This window comes from Lampris incognitus, chromosome 18 (assembly GCF_029633865.1).
Source record: "Lampris incognitus isolate fLamInc1 chromosome 18, fLamInc1.hap2, whole genome shotgun sequence".
Classification (NCBI taxonomy): domain Eukaryota; kingdom Metazoa; phylum Chordata; class Actinopteri; order Lampriformes; family Lampridae; genus Lampris; species Lampris incognitus.
Genome location: NC_079228.1, coordinates 30,632,865 through 30,653,891, shown reverse-complemented (window position 1 = coordinate 30,653,891; position 21,027 = coordinate 30,632,865). Strand labels below are relative to the sequence as shown.

The following is a 21,027-nucleotide window of genomic DNA, read 5'->3' as shown; positions in this document are numbered from 1 at the left end:
TGGGTTGTGTAAAGAGCAGCTGAAAAATCTCTGCCACAGCTCCCACCGGTAACAGATGGAGCAGTAAAATACAAGAGGAGTCTGCTGCTCTGTTTGCCTTTGATTGATGGGCTGTGACTGGATCCTCTTTGACTCCCTGTATTGTAAGCTGCAGTGGGGGTCTGACCAGATGGCTGTGGGGCACCTTCCCTGTGTGTGTGTGTGTGTGTGTGTGTGTGTGTGTGTGTGTGTGTGTGTGTGTGTATGTGTGTTGGGCAATTAGAGTTGCATCCTCACAGGGGTGTTCACAAGCTGTGGCATGAAGGCCAATTTGAACCATGTCTGTCCGACATCATCCACACTCAAGCACATATTTACATATGTACGCTCATACACACACATGCACACACACACATTCTCATAGCTTGACAAGGGCAAGTGTAAGTGGTGGCAGCGAAGCTCCGCAGTAGCACTCCATCACCACCTCACTTCCAAATCGCTGTGACAAACTGCCCCAGAAGCCAGCATTATTTCTGGCCTTACAGTTCTGCTGTGTGTGTGTGTGTGTGTGTGTGTGTGTGTGTGTGTGTGTGTGTGTGTGTGTGTGTGTGTGTGTGTGTGTGTGGGGTACCTTCCGCCCTTGCGAGGACTAAAAGTTATCGCAGAGCGAGAGAAGCCAGGAGAGAGAGCCTTCAAAAGTCAGACACCCTTCGTCTCCTCCCACTTCCATGGCAATCACATCACACTGGAGTTCAGGGAAGGAGGATCCGGAGACATCCAGAGATTTTGAGGGTCGCGGACAAGGCTGCGTTTCGGTGTTGTGATTCCAGTTTTAAGGTTTCAGGAAAAACGGGGATGGTCTCTGAAAGTTAAATCACTTGTACAAAACAAAACTGAAACAAGAGTTTAGGTTTTTCTGGGTTTTTTTTTTTTTTTTTAAAGAAAGACAGGTTTTATTTCTCGCCCATAAATAACACTGACAAGCATCGTACAGTGATAAATATCAATATTCATCCACTGTCGGAAAAAATTCTCTGTATTACAAAATACAGTATATGTGTAATGCACTTGATACGGGTGGGGAAGTAATCCATCTCATAGATATTGCACAGACCTTTTAGGTAATATCACACTGTACTCGAGCGAGTACCAATACTTTAAATGTGCAGTTACATCCCAGACTCAGGTCTTGCATGGATGTCTATGAAACACACCTCCCTTTGAAATCTGTTGTTGCATAACTATATCTAAGTAGAGCCCACATAGAAAGACCCAGAAGCCTTAAGTGGAAAACTGCTCCTGTTGTTTTATCTATATATTTATATTTATTTGAAACACCATCTATAAAGTTTTCAAAAGCCCAAATGAGTCTAAAACGCTATAGGAACCTTTTTTTTTTTTTTTTTAATCAACGGCGGTTGATCATGAGCTCGGGTCTTCGCACGTTTTTGATTTTTTTTTCTTTTTTCTGGCATTAAATTTGTCGGAAAATTCATTTGTTTCTCACCAATTTGTCACCAACTATGAGAATCACCTTAAGTTTGGAGAGGACGCCCCACAGAAGACTGTCACCAAACCCAGCATACCAAATCCCCCCAACAAAAAACAAGCGAATCAGCCAACAGCTATCTCACAATATATATATATACACTACCGTTCAAAAGTTTGGGATCACCCAAACAATTTTGTGTTTTCCATGAAAAGTCACACTTATTCACCACCATATGTTGTGAAATGAATAGAAAATAGAGTCAAGACATTGACAAGGTTAGAAATAATGATTTGTATTTGAAATAAGATTTTTTTTACATCAAACTTTGCTTTCGTCAAAGAATCCTCCATTTGCAGCAATTACAGCATTGCAGACCTTTGGCATTCTAGCTGTTAATTTGTTGAGGTAATCTGGAGAAACTGCACCCCACGCTTCCAGAAGCAGCTCCCACAAGTTGGATTGGTTGGATGGGCACTTCTTTGAGCAGATTGAGTTTCTGGAGCATCACATTTGTGGGGTCAATTAAACGCTCAAAATGGCCAGAAAAAGAGAACTTTCATCTGAAACTCGACAGTCTATTCTTGTTCTTAGAAATGAAGGCTATTCCATGCGAGAAATTGCTAAGAAATTGAAGATTTCCTACACCGGTGTGTACTACTCCCTTCAGAGGACAGCACAAACAGGCTCTAACCAGAGTAGAAAAAGAAGTGGGAGGCCGCGTTGCACAACTGAGCAAGAAGATAAGTACATTAGAGTCTCTAGTTTGAGAAACAGACGCCTCACAGGTCCCCAACTGGCATCTTCATTAAATAGTACCTGTTAGAGCCTGTTTGTGCTGTCCTCTGAAGGGAGTAGAACACACCGCTGTAGGAAATCTTCAATTTCTTAGCAATTTCTCGCATGGAATAGCCTTCATTTCTAAGAACAAGAATAGACTGTCGAGTTTCAGATGAAAGTTCTCTTTTTCTGGCCATTTTGAGCGTTTAATTGACCCCACAAATGTGATGCTCCAGAAACTCAATCTGCTCAAAGAAGTGCCCATCCAACCAATCCAACTTGTGGGAGCTGCTTCTGGAAGCGTGGGGTGCAATTTCTCCAGATTACCTCAACAAATTAACAGCTAGAATGCCAAAGGTCTGCAATGCTGTAATTGCTGCAAATGGAGGATTCTTTGACGAAAGCAAAGTTTGATGTAAAAAAAATCTTATTTCAAATACAAATCATTATTTCTAACCTTGTCAATGTCTTGACTCTATTTTCTATTCATTTCACAACATATGGTGGTGAATAAGTGTGACTTTTCATGGAAAACACGAAATTGTTTGGGTGATCCCAAACTTTTGAACGGTAGTGTATATATATATATATATATATTAAAAAAAAGTGTACCAAATGAGCTCTCAGGAATGAAACCCGGGTAGCATAGCAGTCTATTCCGTTGCCTACCAATACGGGAATCGTCAGATCGAATCCCCGTGTTGCCTCCGGCTTGGTCGAGCGTCCCTACAGACACAATTGGCCGTGTCTGCGGGTGGGAAGCCGGATGTGGGTATGTGTCCTGTCGCTGTACTGGCACCTCCTCTGGTCGGTCAGGGCGCCTGTTCGGGGGGGGGACTGGAGGGAATAGCGTGATCCTCCCACGCAATACATCCCCCCTGGCGAAACTCCTCACTGTCAGGTGAAAAAGAAGCGGCTGGCGACTCCACATGTATCGGAGGAGACATGTGATAGTCTGCAGCCCTCCCTGGTCCAGCAGAGGGGGTGGAGCAGCGACCGGGACGGCTCAGAGAGCAGGGTGATTGGCCAGGTACAATTGGGGAGAAAAGGAGCGGGGGGGAAGGAATATGAAACCCACTTTACCCAACTCATATAAACTTTAAGTTAAAGCAAGGAAATGTAGGTATTGGGACTGTAGACGACTTTCATATGACAGTAGATATGTCAAATGCTGAGTACATCTTAACCATCTGCCGAAACGCTCTCCAAAATAAGGTGACGCTCTCCAAAGTAGGGTGATGCTAAAGCTCTACCAGTCACTGGTGCTGGCGTCCATATTGTATGGAACGTTACTAACTACTTAACAGGCTGTTTTCCTGTAGTCTTAAAATGCACAAAGTTGACATATTAATGCAAACGTCAATCTAGCCCTAAAACTTATTTTTTTGGCCCAATCTGCGTTCCGTACTACCGACGCCTGTCTTCCGCGTCACACGTCCGTCGTAACGAGACAGAAGTAGATGCGAGGCAGGTGGAAGAGTTTAAACACAAGCCTGGGGGGGGGGGGTTCGGTATTCGATTCAAATCGAGCCTTACATCGGAATACAAATCAACATCTATTTCACTTTAACCAATTACTGATCCACCTGATCTTTACAGGGGAAAGTGGAGCAACTGGCCACACCTGGCTGAAGATCCCAGCTGCTCTCCACTCCCCAACATTATTGCTATATATTCTGAGATGACGGGGGGGGGGGGGGGGGCTCTTTCAGCCGGCGACAACATGAAGACGTTTAGCACGGAAATAAATCTACAGCATTTCATATGGCTGACAGCATGGAATGTATTTGGATGCACATTACACACACTGCCTGCGTTTTGTTTTTTTAACAAAAAAACAAACAAAAAAAAGATTTTCAGTACGACAGTAAAACTGGAGGGAACACAGTACCAGTGACGACAGCACAGGCTTGTGCGAGCAATGAGCGGGGGACAACATGGATGTCTCGTATAGGAGCCCTTATTATTCCTCGATCAGACTTCGTCTGAGGAGCAGCAACACGATGATGACGATAATAACATTTATACACGTAATGCAAAATAAAGTCATGATCACATTCATTGATTGTGAGTCCATTGTGTGTTTGATTGTCGGCTTTGAGACACACCGTTTATGACTCTTCCAATTGGCCAGGGCACAAACTCCCAACTTTTTTCTCTTAATACGAAAATAGTGTTTGTCTATTGGAGTGAACTGTGCAAAAGAAAAAACAAAACTACGAGAGATTTTCTGTTGCATTAAGGGCCAAAGTCCGAAACACGTTGTCATATCAATTATTAACAACGAATATCACCAACAGTATCATTCAGCAACAAACAATAGTAATAATAAAGTAAGTCATAAGTCACACATACCCAAAATCAAGTGAGGCCAGTGTCATGGCACCTGATATTTAGCTAGTTATGTATGGCACACTGAAAATAACAGCCTTGTCATCTCATCTGGCGTACACTTTGACACTAGCGAAGAACCAAGGTAGCAAAATAAACGAAACAAACGGGAAAAGGGGGACTGAAGACACGGGCTTTCCCTTGTGTCGTCCTTTAGCATGCATTTCTCGGTTTGGTTTGAGCACTGAAATATGACAATCATGCCGTTCGTTTGCTGTCGTATTGCACACAGAAGTCAATGGTAAAACTACAGTCTTAAACGAGAGGTACGTAATCACTAACAAGAAACGATCCCCTTGCTAAACAAAAACTAAATGAGGCAAACAAAAAAAAAGAGACGTTAAAATATTATCAAGTCATATTAGTCGGGAGAAAAGGAGATCTCTGTTGCAGAATGTGAGCGGGGAGTAGCTGAATGGTGGAGAGCTGCTTTGCTACTCGGGAATGAAACCTGGCACCGCTCGTCTCTCCTGGCAGAACGTTCCTGAGTTTGCTGCTGTGAACGCAGCTCTCCTGTCCATCTGCTCTCATCACAACCGCGGAAGCCCTAAAACTGATCCCAGCCAGAGGGGTCGCCGTTCAGCTGATGTGGTTTTTAACCAGCATAGCTCACACATGCTGACTGAGGGATTTGATTTTTTTTGCCCGCTTTGTGGCCTAACGATAAGACACTTTCAAAATATGAACCAGAAGCCAAATCTTTTCCAAGAAAAACAAAAAAGGTAAAATGCCCTTATCTATTGTGTTGCAGATCAGCATCGGCTGCAGACAGAGGACCCAGGAAACGTCCTGAAAGTCCAGAGACAGATGTAATATGCATGGAAGGTGCATAGGTTGGATTTGTTTTGACACTTAAGTTGCGAATATAAAGAAATAAAATCTCCTTGACACTCTGTAAAGTCCCAGGTTGCACATTCAACGTGTTAGCAGGCAGTTTACGTCTAGCTAGCTTTTTAAATGACTCGCTCGCTCGCTCACTCACGCACTCACTCACTCAACCACCACCGGTCACATTTGCTCGACAACTCCTGTAACAGAGCTGGACAAACTTGAAGTACCTTCTTTTTTTTTTTTAAATTAAGAAAGAAAAAAAAAAGGGGGAAAAACAACAACAACCCCAACTTTTGAGATGATGTACCAGAAAAAAAAAGAACATTTCTTTCTGTACCATTTGTTTCATGGGTTCAATGGTGACTGGTCCCAAAATTCTGAACGATAAAAAAGTGTCTGGATAAAGACGTTCACTGCTGAGGATTAATGGGAGGATGGTCGGGATGCAATGTTGATAAACCAACATGCTGTACGACCCCCGACACAATGTTAGAGACCCCCAAAACCTCAATGCATTCCCCTATGTCGCATGACGCTAGGACCACCTTCACTCTTCTTCATCCAGGGTAAGCAAGTGCTTCCTCCTTCAATAAGGTCAACAGCTGGTTCAATTCCAATCGGTCCTGGTCATACCACATTGACGCAGTTCCCAGTGCCGGCCGACGCCCTCTTGCTGCAGTAGGTGAAGCCACTGTGGTTGGCAGCGGTGCCGTTCATGTGAGAGGTCTTGAGCTCCATCTGGCAGGCGGCGATGGCGGCGTTGAGCTCCACCTGAGCACGGTGCACGACGTAGAACATCAGGCCGATGCTGATGATGATCTGCAGGAGGGAAAAGGAAGATCGGAGATGATGAAGAGCTTTTCCCACCTCAACAATATTGGGTTCATCAATATTCATGTTAAGACTAAAACTGCAATATGTAATATGTTGCAATACGCAATATGCCCCTTGTCTTAAAGGCAAAATTACAGTAAAGTGAGACAATTATCTAAATTTATTCGACTGTTGAACAATGAATGTCTCTACCTGCTTGTTCGTCATATCCACATTACTAATGATTATTTCCCAAATATCATCACATTATCCATATTATGATTATACAGTCAAAAGTATTGTGATGTTTGACTTTGTCAACATCGCCCAGCCTTATATGACAGGAAAAATAAAAACAGCCCACAGGTTTTTTATTTCTTAATGAATTATCATCAGTTTGGTGCAGATCAAGGTTCATACAGATCATGTAAGAGGGAATAATTCTTACTGCTCGACACTAATGCCCCATTAGTACTGAGCTGATCCGTTTCTCCGACCGTCTGCAAATCTGTTAAAAGGTTGCATACAGAAAACAGACCCTTACGCTTTGAGCACTTGTGAAGAGTGTATGGAAGAGAGCAGGTGTAGAGTAAAGTGATGACAGTTTCAAATGACCCGAGGGTTAGCTGGTTAGCATTGGTGGCATTTCTCACAGATGTTCAAGACCGGCAGAGAGTCTCTAGTGACCGAGAACATAAAAAGCAAATTGCCTTTTGCAGATGGTGTAAGCTGAGGGTAAAGGATGTTGAACACCTAGTTCATTTGGGGCAGTTATGTAGGGGCCTGGCACTGTTTCTTGCCTAGCACGGTTCGCATGGGTAAGTAAAAGTTATGTTGTGTATATTGCCAGGTCTACATGGTGGTCCTGGGCTGTACCGGTGGCATCTGGACACTGCTTAGCATCCTCATCATTATCCATGCATCCATTTTCCAAGCCACTTATCCTAATTAGGGTCACGGGATGCTGGAGCCTATCCCAGAAGTCAATGGGCAACAGGCGGGGAAACACCCTGGACAGGTCACCAGTCCATCCAGGGCAGACATATTCACATCTAGGGACAATTTAGTAAGTCCGATTCACCTGACCTACAGGTCTTTGGACTGTGGAAGGAAACCGGAGCACCCGGAGTAAACCCACGCAGACACAGGGAGATCATGCAAACTCCACACAGAGGACGACCCGGGATAACCCCCAAGGTTGGATAACCCCGGGGTTCGAACCCAGGACCTTCTCGCTGTGAGGCAACAGTGCTAACTACTGGGCCATCATGCCGCCCCTCCTCATCATATTCTTAATATATTTTATAATCCCATTATAATTCTTTTATCTTCTTTCAATGTTGTATTCTGTAAACTGTGTACACACAACATCCATTGCACATCTGTCCGTTTTGGGAGAGAGATCCCTCCTCTGTTGCTCTCTCTGAGGTTTCTTCCTATTTTTTTCCCTGTTAAAGGTTTTTTTTTTTTTAGGGAGTTGTTCCTTATCTGATGAGAGGGTCTAAGGACAGGATGCTGTGTTGCTGTAAAGCCCCCTGAGGCAAATTTGTAATTTTTGATATTGGGCTATACAAATAAAATTGACTTGACTATAAAACTAGTCCATAAAAAAGATGTTTTCTTTCAAACCACAAAAGATGTTGTGCTGTGTTATGGGGACTTGGTGATGTGCTCACATCCTCCCCAGCTTCCAATGTTCCACTATGGCTTTAATAACTACTCCTTCATGGAAAGTTGCCATGAACAGACTGAAATATGTTTGTCTTCTCTTAAGGCTACTCTACAGCGTCCCGACCACAACCGCTGGCGTCTGCGAGTAAAGCATTCAAGCATGGATGACGAAGAAAGATTTTGTGCACAACATGTGTATCTGAATGGCAAAGGTCATTCAACCATGTAAGAAAAATTGACATTTTCATTTTTTTCCAGTTACCACATCAGTGACATGGTCAGTGTCACAAAGGTAAGGTCAGCTAATCAGCCTGGCTTATAAAAAGCAGAAAATATAGAAAAGGTCAGTGTCTGGGGGGGGGAAGTAACTTCTTATGAAAGTCTATTTTTGACATTTACAAGATATTTTGACTTGGACTAGCTGGTAGCTGGTCTGTGGGACCAGAGATGCTTTTTAGATAGCTGGGTAAATGCCAACTTGTCAAAATTAGAAATGGCAAAACCTGAGTCTTTTCCAGGACAGTAGGAAAACTGGTATGCTTAAGGCAAACACTGAACTTTTTGCATACTTCTCCTTTACTTAGCTGCAGATTAAATATTAAGATATTTCAGTGCACTCCGATAGTAATAGATATTTTTCTTTTTTTTCTACTTTAATCCTTGTGTTGCCCACACATTCTGTATACTGCCCTTGTCTTAAGGGTCATTTATGATCCGCCGTCGTTAAACCTCTGAATTAAAGCAACTTGATTTAATTTTAAACCCCAAATCTATTTTGCACCAAGAAACAACCTGTCATTCATCACAAACTTTGTGACTATCTGGGTTTTCCCTCTTGATAGTGCAGAAAGACTGCATTTAATCAGTGGACACCGCTCGTTTTTATAAACCTGTTTATAAAGCTGATTTTAACTTCCAGGTCAAACATGACCCTAAGACAATCTTAGTACCCAAATGGTGGATAGCGCTCATAGAAATATGAACAACACAATGTTCCACTTTTCCTAATGTTGGGGTCACTGTAGGAAAAGTCATCAAATTTCAGGTTGAAAAAAGATCATTTAGCCTTTTCTCTGCTGTTAAACACTGTTATGGGCCATTTTTGACCCGTAGACAATGTCCTCTGTCTTTACGTTGAGCATCCTAATGAGACAAAGTCCCTAGTGTGTGTAAACCTACTTGCTCATTTAATTTGAACAAAAACTTAGCCAGCGACACAGGCCTTGCATGGTCCCAATATCTCACCTGCAGGCTGAAGACAAAATAGCCGCTGACACTCTGCTCAGCGATGACGTCCTCCATGGTGCGCAGCGTGGTGCCCAGGTAGGAGTTGAGGAGCTGTGTGGGCAGCAGGCCGACAGAGGAGGCCACCAGGTAGTTTGGCAAGGACACGTCTGTGATCTGAAAATGGAAACCGGTGATGAGGAAACATTCCCTGTGCTTTGCATTTAGGTAAAAGAGAACACTCCTTCACATTTTATGCAGAAATTAGGAAAAGAAAGAAAGAAAGCCACTTTATTCTTCAAACGAATTGTATTCTTACAATGAATTTGGCCTCTGCATTTAACCCATCCTATTGTATAGGAGCAGAAGGCAGTGGCAGCACCTGAGGACCAACTCCAGTTCTTCTTTCCATTGCCTTGCTCAGGGGCACAGACAGGAGTATTAACCCTAACATGCATGTCTTTTTGATGGTGGGGGGAAACCGGAGCACCTGGAGGAAACCCACACAGACACGGGGAGAGCATGCAAACTCCACACAGAAAGGACCTGGGATGGCCTTGGGTTCAAACCCAGGACCTTCTTGCTGTGAGGCAACAGTGCTAACCACTTCTTAAAAAAAGAAAAAGAAAAAAAAGCAGGTTTATTTCAACAGACCTATGGCAGGGAAAACAAATAGAGGGAAATGTCACAGAAAACATGTCAAGTATGTGCTGGTGGTCTATCTAGCCCCTTAAACTGCTATAACTTCTTTGGTGCAACTCATTTTGACAGAAAAATCAATGTTCTCCTGCCAAGAGCGCTGTTCTACATTGCATCATGTACCAGCATGCATTGTGTAACAGTTTCTCAACAGCAGAGCTTAGAAAACAGACATCTCAGACGATATGTCTTATAGTTCTTCCATCAGCCACTGACATCAAATGACAGCTGAAGTAAGCCAGTTTCCTATAGCGGGCTACAGTACACACACATTGGCTTACGTTATAGAAATGCAACTGCTATGATTAATACAGGGAAATAACATTGAAAATTGGCTGAATTTCCCTTTAATTTAGTGTAGCTCTGGATCATAACAATGCATTAATACTTCTTTGATTTAACTTCGGCTGTTGTTTTTCAGCAACGGTTTATACCTTTAATTTAAATATGGAAGGGCTCAAAAAAATATTTGCAGTGTTTTTTAATTAATTACTTTTTTAAATCTTCACATAAATTAGGAAACCTTGAGGTTAGCCAGCACATTTCACAACCAAGTCTAAAAAAGGGGATAAGGTTCTGGCCAATAAACACAGCAGCATTTTAGCAGGGGGCGGGGCGGGGTGTTTGCTGTACCTGCGTCTGTGTCTAGTCTTATCTGTAACCTGGCATTACACACATCCAGCTCATCTGTTATCACTAGATTTCCCAACACAACCACCTAAACATAAATGTGTACCTCTGTCACCCTTGATCCCCAGTGATTATGTAAGCCATATGCTGTGTATGAGTGCCTTGCTGTGCTGTGCGTGTGTGTGTGTGTGTGTGTGTGTGTGTGTGTGTGTGTGTGTGTGTAAGTGCGACCTTGGTATGGTATTCACTATGACAACGATGTGGCCGATACTGGCACGTCCAGGGTTACTGTGTGACGACGGCATGTGCATCGAGACCATCTAGGGGTCATCTAGGTAACTCAACCGGATAATCGGATACCATGCAGGCTCAGGCCTAATCACAGGATCCTGAGTTTGAGTCCAACTCGGGATCTTTCAGGCACATCTCTCCTTCTCTCTCTCTCTCTCTTTCTTCATTGATGCTTCCAATCGTAATAAAGATAAATGCAAAAAAAGAAAAACAGAGTAATGTTTGGTTATAAACATTCATGGCTAAACCAGCCAGTGTCTTCTATCACTGATAAATCCAATACCCTTCTACTGCTATCGGATATGAGTCTTTGTTAGATTACACTTGGTTTGATACCGACACTTTATCAGAGCTGATGTCACTGCCAGGTCAATAATGGCAAGCTTCTTGTTTTCCCAGTACATTCAAGTAACAGGCTTAGATGCTGGAGTTTCTCCTTGAAAGATTAGTGCTGATATGTCAACGCCGTGTGCAAACAAGCTAAAGACACTCTGACCCCTGAGACACTGCTTTGCTGTCATGAGGGCCACAGAGAGCCTGAGTGATCCGAATAAGAAGAGAAGAGGGTATGAGCTCTCCTCTTCCTCGCTCCGTTATCCTAAATCAGCAGCAGAGGCATGCACATGCCTTTTAAAGTCTCATCCATGTGGAGCTTTTGCCCCAGCCCAGACAAGATGGGGCTTAGCTAGTTTATTTAGCGTAAGGCAGGGAAGGGTGAGGGAATGGCTGGCTGTGGGTATTTTTACAACCACTAAGAGAATTCCTTCTCAACCTCAACCAGCCTATTTGGATCTGCCGATTCAAGTTCAACTTCGTCCAACTGAAATAGTATTTGCTGAGGATAAAAGAAGTCCAACTGACACCAAAAACCTCGACTGAACTTAAGTGACCTAGTGTCAAAGTGATGCAACTCTGCATCTTTGATAATAAAAAAACAGTAATTATGGTTAAAAGTAGTCTTTATAGGGCATCCAGGTAGTGTAGCGGTCTATTCCGTTGCCTACCAACATGGGGATCACTGGTTCTAATCCCTGTTAGCTGGATGTGGGTATGTGTCCTGGTCGCTGCACTAGCGCCTCCTATGGTCGGTCGGGGTGTCTGTTCAGGGGGGAGGGGGAAGTGGGGGGAATAGCGTGATCCTCCCATGCGCTACGTACCCCTGGCAAAACTCCTCACTGCCAGGTGAAAAGAAGTGGCTGGTGACTCCACATGTATCGGAGGAGGCATGTGGTAGTCTGCAGCCCTCCCCAGATCAGCAGGGGAGGGGTGGAGCAGTGACAGGGACGGCTCGAAAGAGTAGGGTAATTGGCTGGATACAATTGGGAGAAAAAGGGGGGCGGGGGGATCAAAAAAAAAAAAATCTTATTGCAATGTTATTGACCAGGAGTAATTCGAGGCCAAAGGGTGTGCAGGTTTTCATTTCAACCAAGCACTTCATAACCTGATTTCATTGGATAGCAGACCTTAAGTCTTAAATTGGGGGGGGGGGGGGGGACAAGTAATGAAATCAGCAGGATTAAAGATTGATGGAATTAAAAACTCTGACTCTTATCTAAAGATATAATATGTGAAAGAAGTGGAGGATACAAAAGCCAAAACACAACGCAATCACATTACGTATTCAACACTACGTTTACGTAGCTGGCACGTGTCAAATTGATGTCCACATGAATAGCTGGACCCAGGGTTTCCCAGCAGAACTTTGCCCAGAGCTTCACACTCCCTCCACCGTCTTCCCACAGTGCATCCTGGAGGTGCATCACCCAGGTAAACAGCGCAGACATACACGGCCATCCACGTGATCTAAAAGAAAATGGGACACTTCGGGCCAGGCGACCTTCTTCCACTGCTCCACGGTCCAGTTCCGATGCTTGGGTCCCCATTGCAGGCGCTTTCAACAGTGGACAGAGGTCATCGTGGGCAGTCTGACTGGTCTGCAATACACTGTGTGTTGTGACACATTCCTCTCGTAACCATCGTTAAAATTTTCTTTGACTTGTGCCACAATACTCTAATATCGGATTCTGTCGATTTTGACCAGATGGGATAGCGTTCATTGCCCTCGCGCATCGATGAGCCTTGGGCGCTCAACACCCAGTCGCAAGTTTGTGGTTTGTCCCTTCTAAGAGCACTGTCGGTAGGTACTCACCACAGCTGATCAAGAGCACCCCACAAGCCTTGCCGTTTCAGAGATGCTCTGACCCAGTTGTCTGGCCCTAACAATTTGGCCCTTGTCAAAGTCACTCAGGCTTTACTCCTGCCCATTTCTTCTGCATCCAAGACGTTGATTACGAGAACTGTTTGTTCGCTTACCATCTAAACTACCAAGACCTTGACATGTGCCCTTGTTTGGAGATAATCAATGTTATTCGGTTCACTTGAGTGGTCTTTTTTTTTTTGGGGATTTTGATATACTTTATTAATCCCCATTGGGAAATTGTGCTCTGTATTTAACCCATCCTAGCTGTGTAGCTAGGAGCAGTGGGCAGCTTCCGTGCAGCACCCGGGGACCAACTCCAGTTCTTCTTGCCATGCCTCGGTCAGGGGCACAGACAGGAGTATTAACCCTAACATACATGTCTTTTTGATGGTGGGGGAAACCAGAGCACCCGGAGAAAAGCCACGACAGACACAGGGAGAACATGTAAACTCCACACAGAGGACAACCTGGGATGACCCCCAAGGTTGGGTAACTCCGGGGTTCGAACCCAGGACCTTCTTGCTGTGAGGCGATAGTGCTAACCACTGGGCCACCAGGCCGCCAATGATTACCATATATATGCAAAATATTCCATAAGTTTTCAGCTAGTACATACACAATGTTTTGGCTCATCAGCGTATCTCCATCTATGCCTCAAAAGGGCTGCCAAGACCTTTATTCCTGAGCTGCAGGCTTATTTTGCCAACGGCAGCAGTCTTTACGTCGTTTTAGGTTACCCGCTGTAATGCACCAGCATCCAAATCAGCAGAAAGAAGCAGGGGGGCACACTGAAATGTAGCCTCCTCCACAGAAAGTGCTTACCAAGGGCAAAGCAGGCAAAACATAATTCCACCCTGACCTAGTAAGCATCAAGCGTGGGGGAATAATTTGTGGTAACCACCCACTTTCACATTTACCCCTTTTGATTGTTGAGAGGAGGACCATAAAGATTCAGTATCAACCAGGCTTGATAATGAGCCTCCAGGTAAGATGGATTGCCAGAGGTCTAACAAAAAGAGGCATAGATGGGTTTGAAAACCCTTTGGGTCTTGAGCCAGAGTGAGGGATTCAGCTTATTAGCAGTTTTTTTTTCCAGCCCCTGGCTCAACTCTCCGGCGGGGGCTCCACCATTATATTCATTTCTCTGGCAAGAACAAAAGATCTCCAACCTCAGTTTTATGTACGAGGAGTAGGCAGCCCGATTTTTCCCCTGTGGCATTGCAAGATGCATCCACCTCGAAGAGACAGTACAGTTGTTTGCTTTTGAACATGAACGCAGATAAGATAACCAGAAAGAGTTAAGCTAAACGTTGAAGTAGATTGAGCTCAAACCCCTCTGTTTTACGCTGATGTCATTTGGCAAACTTCGCAATATGAGTCTGTCAAATAGACTCAGCAGGAGCGATAATGCCATTGGCAGTGGCAGCAGGTGTGAAAAGCAGCAGAAGGAGTTTGCCCCTTTGACCATGGCACTTCTTATTAATGTCTGCAGAGCAGGAGTCTGGATCGCCATTAGGGTGATAGATACAACTGCTGGTTTAGCCTTTTAGACAGCTAGTTTGATCCTGTGATGGGTGATGCGCTACGCTTTGGATAGTGAACTATGACCCAGTGTGCTCCACGGAGCTGTAAGAAATGACATCAAGGGGAAGTCATCCAAGTCAGTCATGCAAGACAAAACCATCTGTTGTGGTGATATACGTAAAGAACTTGGAAAGGGAATTTTGTAATACCAGAGGTTTCAGTTGCTGGTCTGTGGAGAAAAATTAACAAATGTACAAACAGTGGTGGTCCTGTAAAATCTTGGCCGTCTTTCAACCTGTCAACTGATACAACTGAACTGAATTTCTGGGAAAAACACATTAACAATATCAATCTTAGAAAAGACTAACAATCTCCACATTTTGACAGTGTTTGCAAGACTCTGTTAGACTGGTTTCCTTCATTAGTCCTTGGGCTTGGAGTAAGTAATAGTTACTTCAAATTTGTAAGCCACTGCAAATGGACCAAATGCACAGCCTTTTTGGGAATCTACAGTATGCCGATAGCTTTACTTGAATTTAAAGGTGTATTTACTTGTGTATCCGTTACAAGAGAGGAAAAAAACAATATTCTGTGATTTCAAAATGAAAAGGAATTGTATATTTCTACCTCTATTAGTCCTTATTTACAGTTTAATCATAACGGCTGGTGGAGTGTTCATGGGTCTGTCCTTGAATTTTCTCATCCATTTTGCCTATCCTTGCCAAAGCCCATCTATGTCAGCTTACTATGACCTCCAGGAAGGTCTCAGCCCAAATGATCCGACAAAGAAATGATTCCCAGATGCCAAGCTATTAGTAAAGCTACATTATTACCATTTGCCAACACAATGAGGAGTGTTTTAGATGTCCAATCTCTTGATGATTTGTATTATCAACCTTCTCACTGCTGACTGTCAGAAAGGTCTAATTTATAAAACAAGTTGATGCAAGCTTAAAAAAAACAACAGTCTACTGAATCAAAGATTGGACTTGTTATACTTTAAACATGATTAACACTAGAACGATCAGGATTTCCCTCTTACCTAAAACGACTATGGGCGGTCAAAATGACTGCAGGTTTTTAAACTCTGTCCAGATAAATACCCAATTGAGATATTAATGCGTTGCCTATGTTAGTACGTCTGTTAGGCCATGACGGACACCAAAATTAACATTGTAACAACTATAATACTATTTTTAAACAATTTAAACTTCAGAGACATGGTCCAACTTGAATAGCAAAATATTACCTGAAAAACAAAAAGAAAAACGCATATTGCTAATCTAACAAACGTAACGAGGCCTATAAAATGTGAAATGTAAAAAAAGAAATGAAAATAACTATTCAAACAGTCCCAAACAACGACCGGAACGTAAAAATTACTGGAACGACCACGGGCGATCGGTTTTTAAACTCTATATTTTGTCAAGATAAATACCCAATTGAGATATTAATGCATTACGTATGTTACTATGTCTGTTAAGAAACGACTGACACCAAAATTAACATCTTAACAACTTTAATACTATTTTTCAAACAATTTAAAATTGCCGCTGTCCAACAACTGTAAATACTGCAACACCTCACGTCATAAATAGTGACATGACATGCACGATCACGCGCAAATTACATGCAGTCATTTTGACCGGTCATGGTCGTTTTAGGTAGATCTTATAACTTTTTTTTGTGCAATTGATCTAAAACTAATTTTAATGCAAATATATGCAATTTTAGGTGCAATCAGGGAGCAGCAGATCTGTATCCCCCCCCCCCCCCACACACACACACACACAAAGTTATAAAACTTTGAAAATCCAAAACGGTCATAATGACTGTCTTGGTCGTTCTAGCGTTAAAGTAACTGAGAACAAACTGCAAGATCACCCATTTTCCTTAAAATTATCTGCATGAATAAGTGGGAAACGGCATGAGGAAGCTTGGAAAAGACGATTTGAAATAGTGATGGTTAGAGTCTACGATTAGATTAGGCCAGTATGAGCCTTTACTTCAGTCCAACCACTCTCTACTGAGTACTGCCTCTAAAAACAGGTTAAATAACTCAGGTCCTAACATGACAGCCAAAGACCATGTTGGTACATGCGCTGTACATTACATTACAACGTATGTACCAGTTTCGAGTCCGGACTGTTTTGCACTTTTACAGAACATGGCTGCATTTCAAAGAGTGTCGAGTGCCACGATGACGGAAATGCTTAATCAAACAACTCATTGATCTAATCAATGCTTGACCCGGAGTCCAAATTTCACCTGGATTGTCACCAGTTGGTACCTGGAGAATGAGGGAGAATGAAGATGATGATGATGTCAGTGCCCTGTGACCACCAGGGACAGACAGCAAACAGTGGGCTGGAGTGCGTGTGTGTGTGTGTGGGGGGGGGGGGGGGGGGGCTCAGCATCATCTTGTTACAATGACCTTGTTTTTCCAAAATCTCTTGGTACCCTTCTTCTCCTATTGCAGAATTTGTACAAACTCAGAAAACCTTATTCAATCCAACAAAAGAGGATCAACAGGGATACCAAAATAAGGATTTTGCCCAATTTTCATTCCAGCAGGCCACGTCTTCATAAATATTAACGGCTTATGAAACTTTAATCAGCAGAGTTGTAAAAAACATGTCATATATGTTAAATTTCTCTTCTCATATATTAACTTGACCACCTATTTACTTTATGCTTTAAGCAGCAAAACACCATTTCAACTCTGAACTGCAGAGATTCTTCCTTTTAAGATATTTTACTGTTGGATAATTGTTTTCACACAAAAAGGTTTGACCAAATGTGCAAGTGAGGTAAAGTGGACATCGTTAATTTCACCGGTCCCTACGGCAGGGGCTACAAAATGTGATGTTTTTGACATCATAAAGTTCTCAATCTGTTTTTGTTTCGTGTGCTTTTTTTTTTAAGTTAGATTTTTGTCAGTAAAGTTTTGATACTGATCAAAATGTAAAAGTATATATAAAGTAAAGTGAATCGTTGTATATGAGGCGTAGCCACAGAGTGGTGGCTTTGGTCTAGTTATGAATGCTGTGAAAATCTCTTAACTGACTTAAGAAAAATATCAGCGATTAATGTATCAAAAAAAAAGTCTTCCTACCACTTAATATCATGTTTCATCAAAAATCTAAGCCCTATATATTACGCTAAAACTGTAACATTACCATTAACACGAAAGGTACTGTATGCAGCTTTGAAGACAGTTGTGGGCAATTTCTTAGCCCGATGCTTATTGCTCCTTTGTAAATTCAAGCCTGAGTGGCCACGCAACATTACGTTCACCATTGGCTTGACATACATCATTAATCATTCAAATGGAACTGGCATACCTTTTTCACTCCTGTCCTGTGGCATAACCCTTCAGCTGCTAGGCTACAACGGAGGAACACATCCCTGTAGGCATTTATTGTTAGGAGGTATCAATGAGTTGGCTGAAAGGAGTAATCAGGGACCTTAAATTATTCATGCAACTTATGAAGGTTAGCTGCCTCACGTGAACTGTAGGAGTGCAGATGTGAGCAATATCTTGATCACAGTGCTGATAGTCTACAACTATGGAGCACTGCTTATTCTTAGGTGGCATTTCCTTGACCTATGGTTTGAACGGATGCCCAGTGACGAGGAATATAGGCAGCAACTTAAATTCACTGAGAACTGACTGCAAGTTATTCAAAATCTACAAAGTCTGGATTTTTTTTCTTCATTGTGCTTCAAGTGCATAATGCAAAGAAATGCAGTAAAACATGAAAAAAGATGCCCTCATGAAAGTTTAAAGTTAATGAAAACATTGTAACCCAAAATAGGGCAAACAGTCCAGGCACAAAAGTTTAAATTGATAAGGTAATTAATACTTTTAGATAAGAGAAATACTGGTGCCATTTAATCGAAGTAACCCCTCATACAAATGAACAATAATAATAATAAAAAAAACTTGTACATGTTTATGCTCTATGTACTGGTCTTCTGCACTTGGATATACCACATGACAAGGACTTGCTTTGAATATTGCTGATTAATGCCAGCTGTGGTGGCTATACAGGACAGGTGCTGGAAGCAACGTACAGTATGCAATGTATGTCCAAAATGTTCAGCTAACATGACTAATGTCTGTACTGACTGTGGCAAGCATGGACTATTGTTAAGTTAAAGGGGAACTATTGTGCAAAACTAACTTTTTTCGTGTTTTTGCATAAACATTTGAGTCTCTGATGGGCCTACTAACACACAAACTGAAGTAAAACTACCCAGTCATTTTGTTGTGGGCAGCCAAATTGAAAACTTTTGAAAAAAGTTCAGACACAGCAAGCCGCTCAAATATCCTTCCGCCCTTTACGTCACGGAAGAAAAGTCATTATAATAATCCCGCCTTCAGTTGAATATCTCCACCCACCTGCCTTACATGGCTATAAAGGTCGACATTTTTAGCAGGTACCGCTAGCTAGCTTGCATAGCGTGTTGCACGGAAAATGCGCTGTTCTTGGCTGTAATAACCCGCACAAATCGCTACATCGGCTCCCAACCTCAGAGGGCAGAAGAGCTGAGTGGATAACGTTTATTTTAGATGGCAACGTTCCAGCTGAAGTTGGCAAAACAATGCCATGCAAGTCTAAGTACAGTGAAACTGCGAACGGCAATATACACAATGATAGATGTGTTATTTTTCACACTCAAAGAAGATCCTCAAGTATCAGTCAACTCGGTGGAGTGGCTTGAAGAGGTGACATCATGGAGTGGGGCGTGGGGTGCAGCAGCTCATTTGCATCAAATTAGCATATGCTCAATCACAGTAATCTGAGCAGGTCAACAGAGGGGTATAGAAGCATGCTAGAACGCTTAATTTGAGTGGTATTTTCTGTAAAAATACTCAAAAGACATGTTTTGGGGACCCCAAAGACTTATCTTAAATTGTTGAAAAACAGCATAATAGGTCCCCTTTAAGAGAAAGGAAAGCTTTGGTCTAGTAGTGTTGTCTTTGTCCAGTTGGCAGGGTGACCTGGCATCCAGAGACCCTTCCATGAGCTTTGAGCCATATAACAGCCAGCTATTTGCCCCGTTAAGGCATCCTTGATCAAGCTAATGAACTACCCTTTAGGCTGGCTCATTGCTACGACCTTCTGATGACAAGCATTCAAGGGTATCACAGCCACATAACGCATGATAGGAGTACATGCAAAGCACTGATTTATTAATTAAAATGTATATATAGTGACTGTCTAATAACTCATTAAACCCCCATAAAGACATTTGCATTGCAATCCCTTCCCACTAAGTAAGAGATGATAATTACAGGATCACAGTTTATGGAAGATACAATACATTTTTGTACTCACCGAGAAAACGGCATTTTGCAGCCCAAAGGGTATGGGTGTGAGTCTCGCTAAGGCCACAACTTTGAGTCCACTCCCTCCTTCCACCACTCGTATGACAGCACTGAGCTGTTCACTGTTTCCAATCTTATTAAGTACCCAGGCAGTCAACAGCCGCTTGCACACCAGGTGTGCCACAAAAGTTCCTATCAAAACCCCGACCATGACAAGTCCCATGCCCAGCATGAAACCGTACAGATAGCCAGCTGCCACGTTCAGGACGATATATCCCCAGCCGCAGGGAAAGGACACGACGATCAAACCGACGATGAACAGCAGGGCTCCGACGAGACTATCCATACTCTCCACCCAGATCAGTAGGTCCTTGAGGTACTGCCGCACCAGGGCCACGGAGGAGAAGCACACAGCCGTCAGGATGCAAGCCAACAGGGCACTCTTGAAGCAACAGGTGGTGATGCAACAAGGGTGCCGAAACTCTCCGCCGCCGCTGAAGGCCACCCCACCGACGTTGCTGGCGTCTTCGGGGTCAGCGTCAAACTTTCCCATGCCGGCGCCTCTCTCATCAAAGGCGCTGCATATCAGGATGTCGATTTTGTCGCACTCATCCGTTGTTGTCTTCTGCAGCCAGCGGTTCAACTGGATCTGGGCTTTGCCCGTTGCATGTCTGAGGAGCTTGGTGAGGAGCTGCAGGTTCGCAGATCCTGCCATCCACATGTTGCCCCGTCAGGTGGCCAAATGACCAACTGGGCTCAGAATAGTCTGAATTGTTGAAATTCCCGTCAAGTCTTTATATCCGCCCAAGGTCCATTTCTTGCAACACCAACGTGCTGAGCATGAAAATGGGATATATTAAAGTATAACAGATGGCTTCAGCACAGCCAGCACATGGCTCTGTGATAGGGCGAGGGATTGTGTAACGATCCATAGAGATAAATCCGTTCAATCTCGGTTGTCATTAAACTAATTATCCGACATAATAACTACGTTTATCTTGGGTAAACTAGATGGGCAGCAGGGCAGCTCAGTGACTCACTAATAACAATTGTATAGATCATATTCGTAACACATGCCATATCCACACTTATCACAAATCCACCGCGCTGGGATCCAGTTCATACAAATGAAAGCAGGGCTTGTATGCGCAACCAAATAAAAAGAAGAAA

General features: G+C 43.1%; 1 protein-coding gene across 1 annotated transcript; it reads right to left on the bottom strand.

Annotated features, from left to right (window-relative positions):
* Positions 1-6,097: 6,097 nt before the first annotated feature.
* tmem64 (transmembrane protein 64) lies at positions 6,098-20,724 on the bottom strand. Its single transcript, XM_056298948.1, has 3 exons — positions 19,868-20,724; positions 9,200-9,355; positions 6,098-6,289 (listed from the first exon to the last, which is right to left on the bottom strand). Exons 1-3 carry the CDS (start codon positions 20,576-20,578, stop codon positions 6,098-6,100), a joined length of 1,059 nt encoding a protein of 352 aa, XP_056154923.1. The 5' UTR covers positions 20,579-20,724.
* Between the last annotated feature and the right edge of the window lie 303 nt (positions 20,725-21,027).

Bases quoted from the DNA above. Each gene is read 5' to 3' on its own strand.
- tmem64 (XM_056298948.1), bottom strand. From the start codon at position 20,578: ATGTGGATGGCAGGATCTGCGAACCTGCAGCTCCTCACCAAGCTCCTC. The intron at 9,356-19,867 runs GTGAGTACAAAA...TTCCATTTTCAG, and splicing joins TGCAAAATGCCGTTTTCTCG to ATCACAGACGTGTCCTTGCC. The intron at 6,290-9,199 runs GTGAGATATTGG...TCCCTCCTGCAG, and splicing joins ATTTTGTCTTCAGCCTGCAG to ATCATCATCAGCATCGGCCT.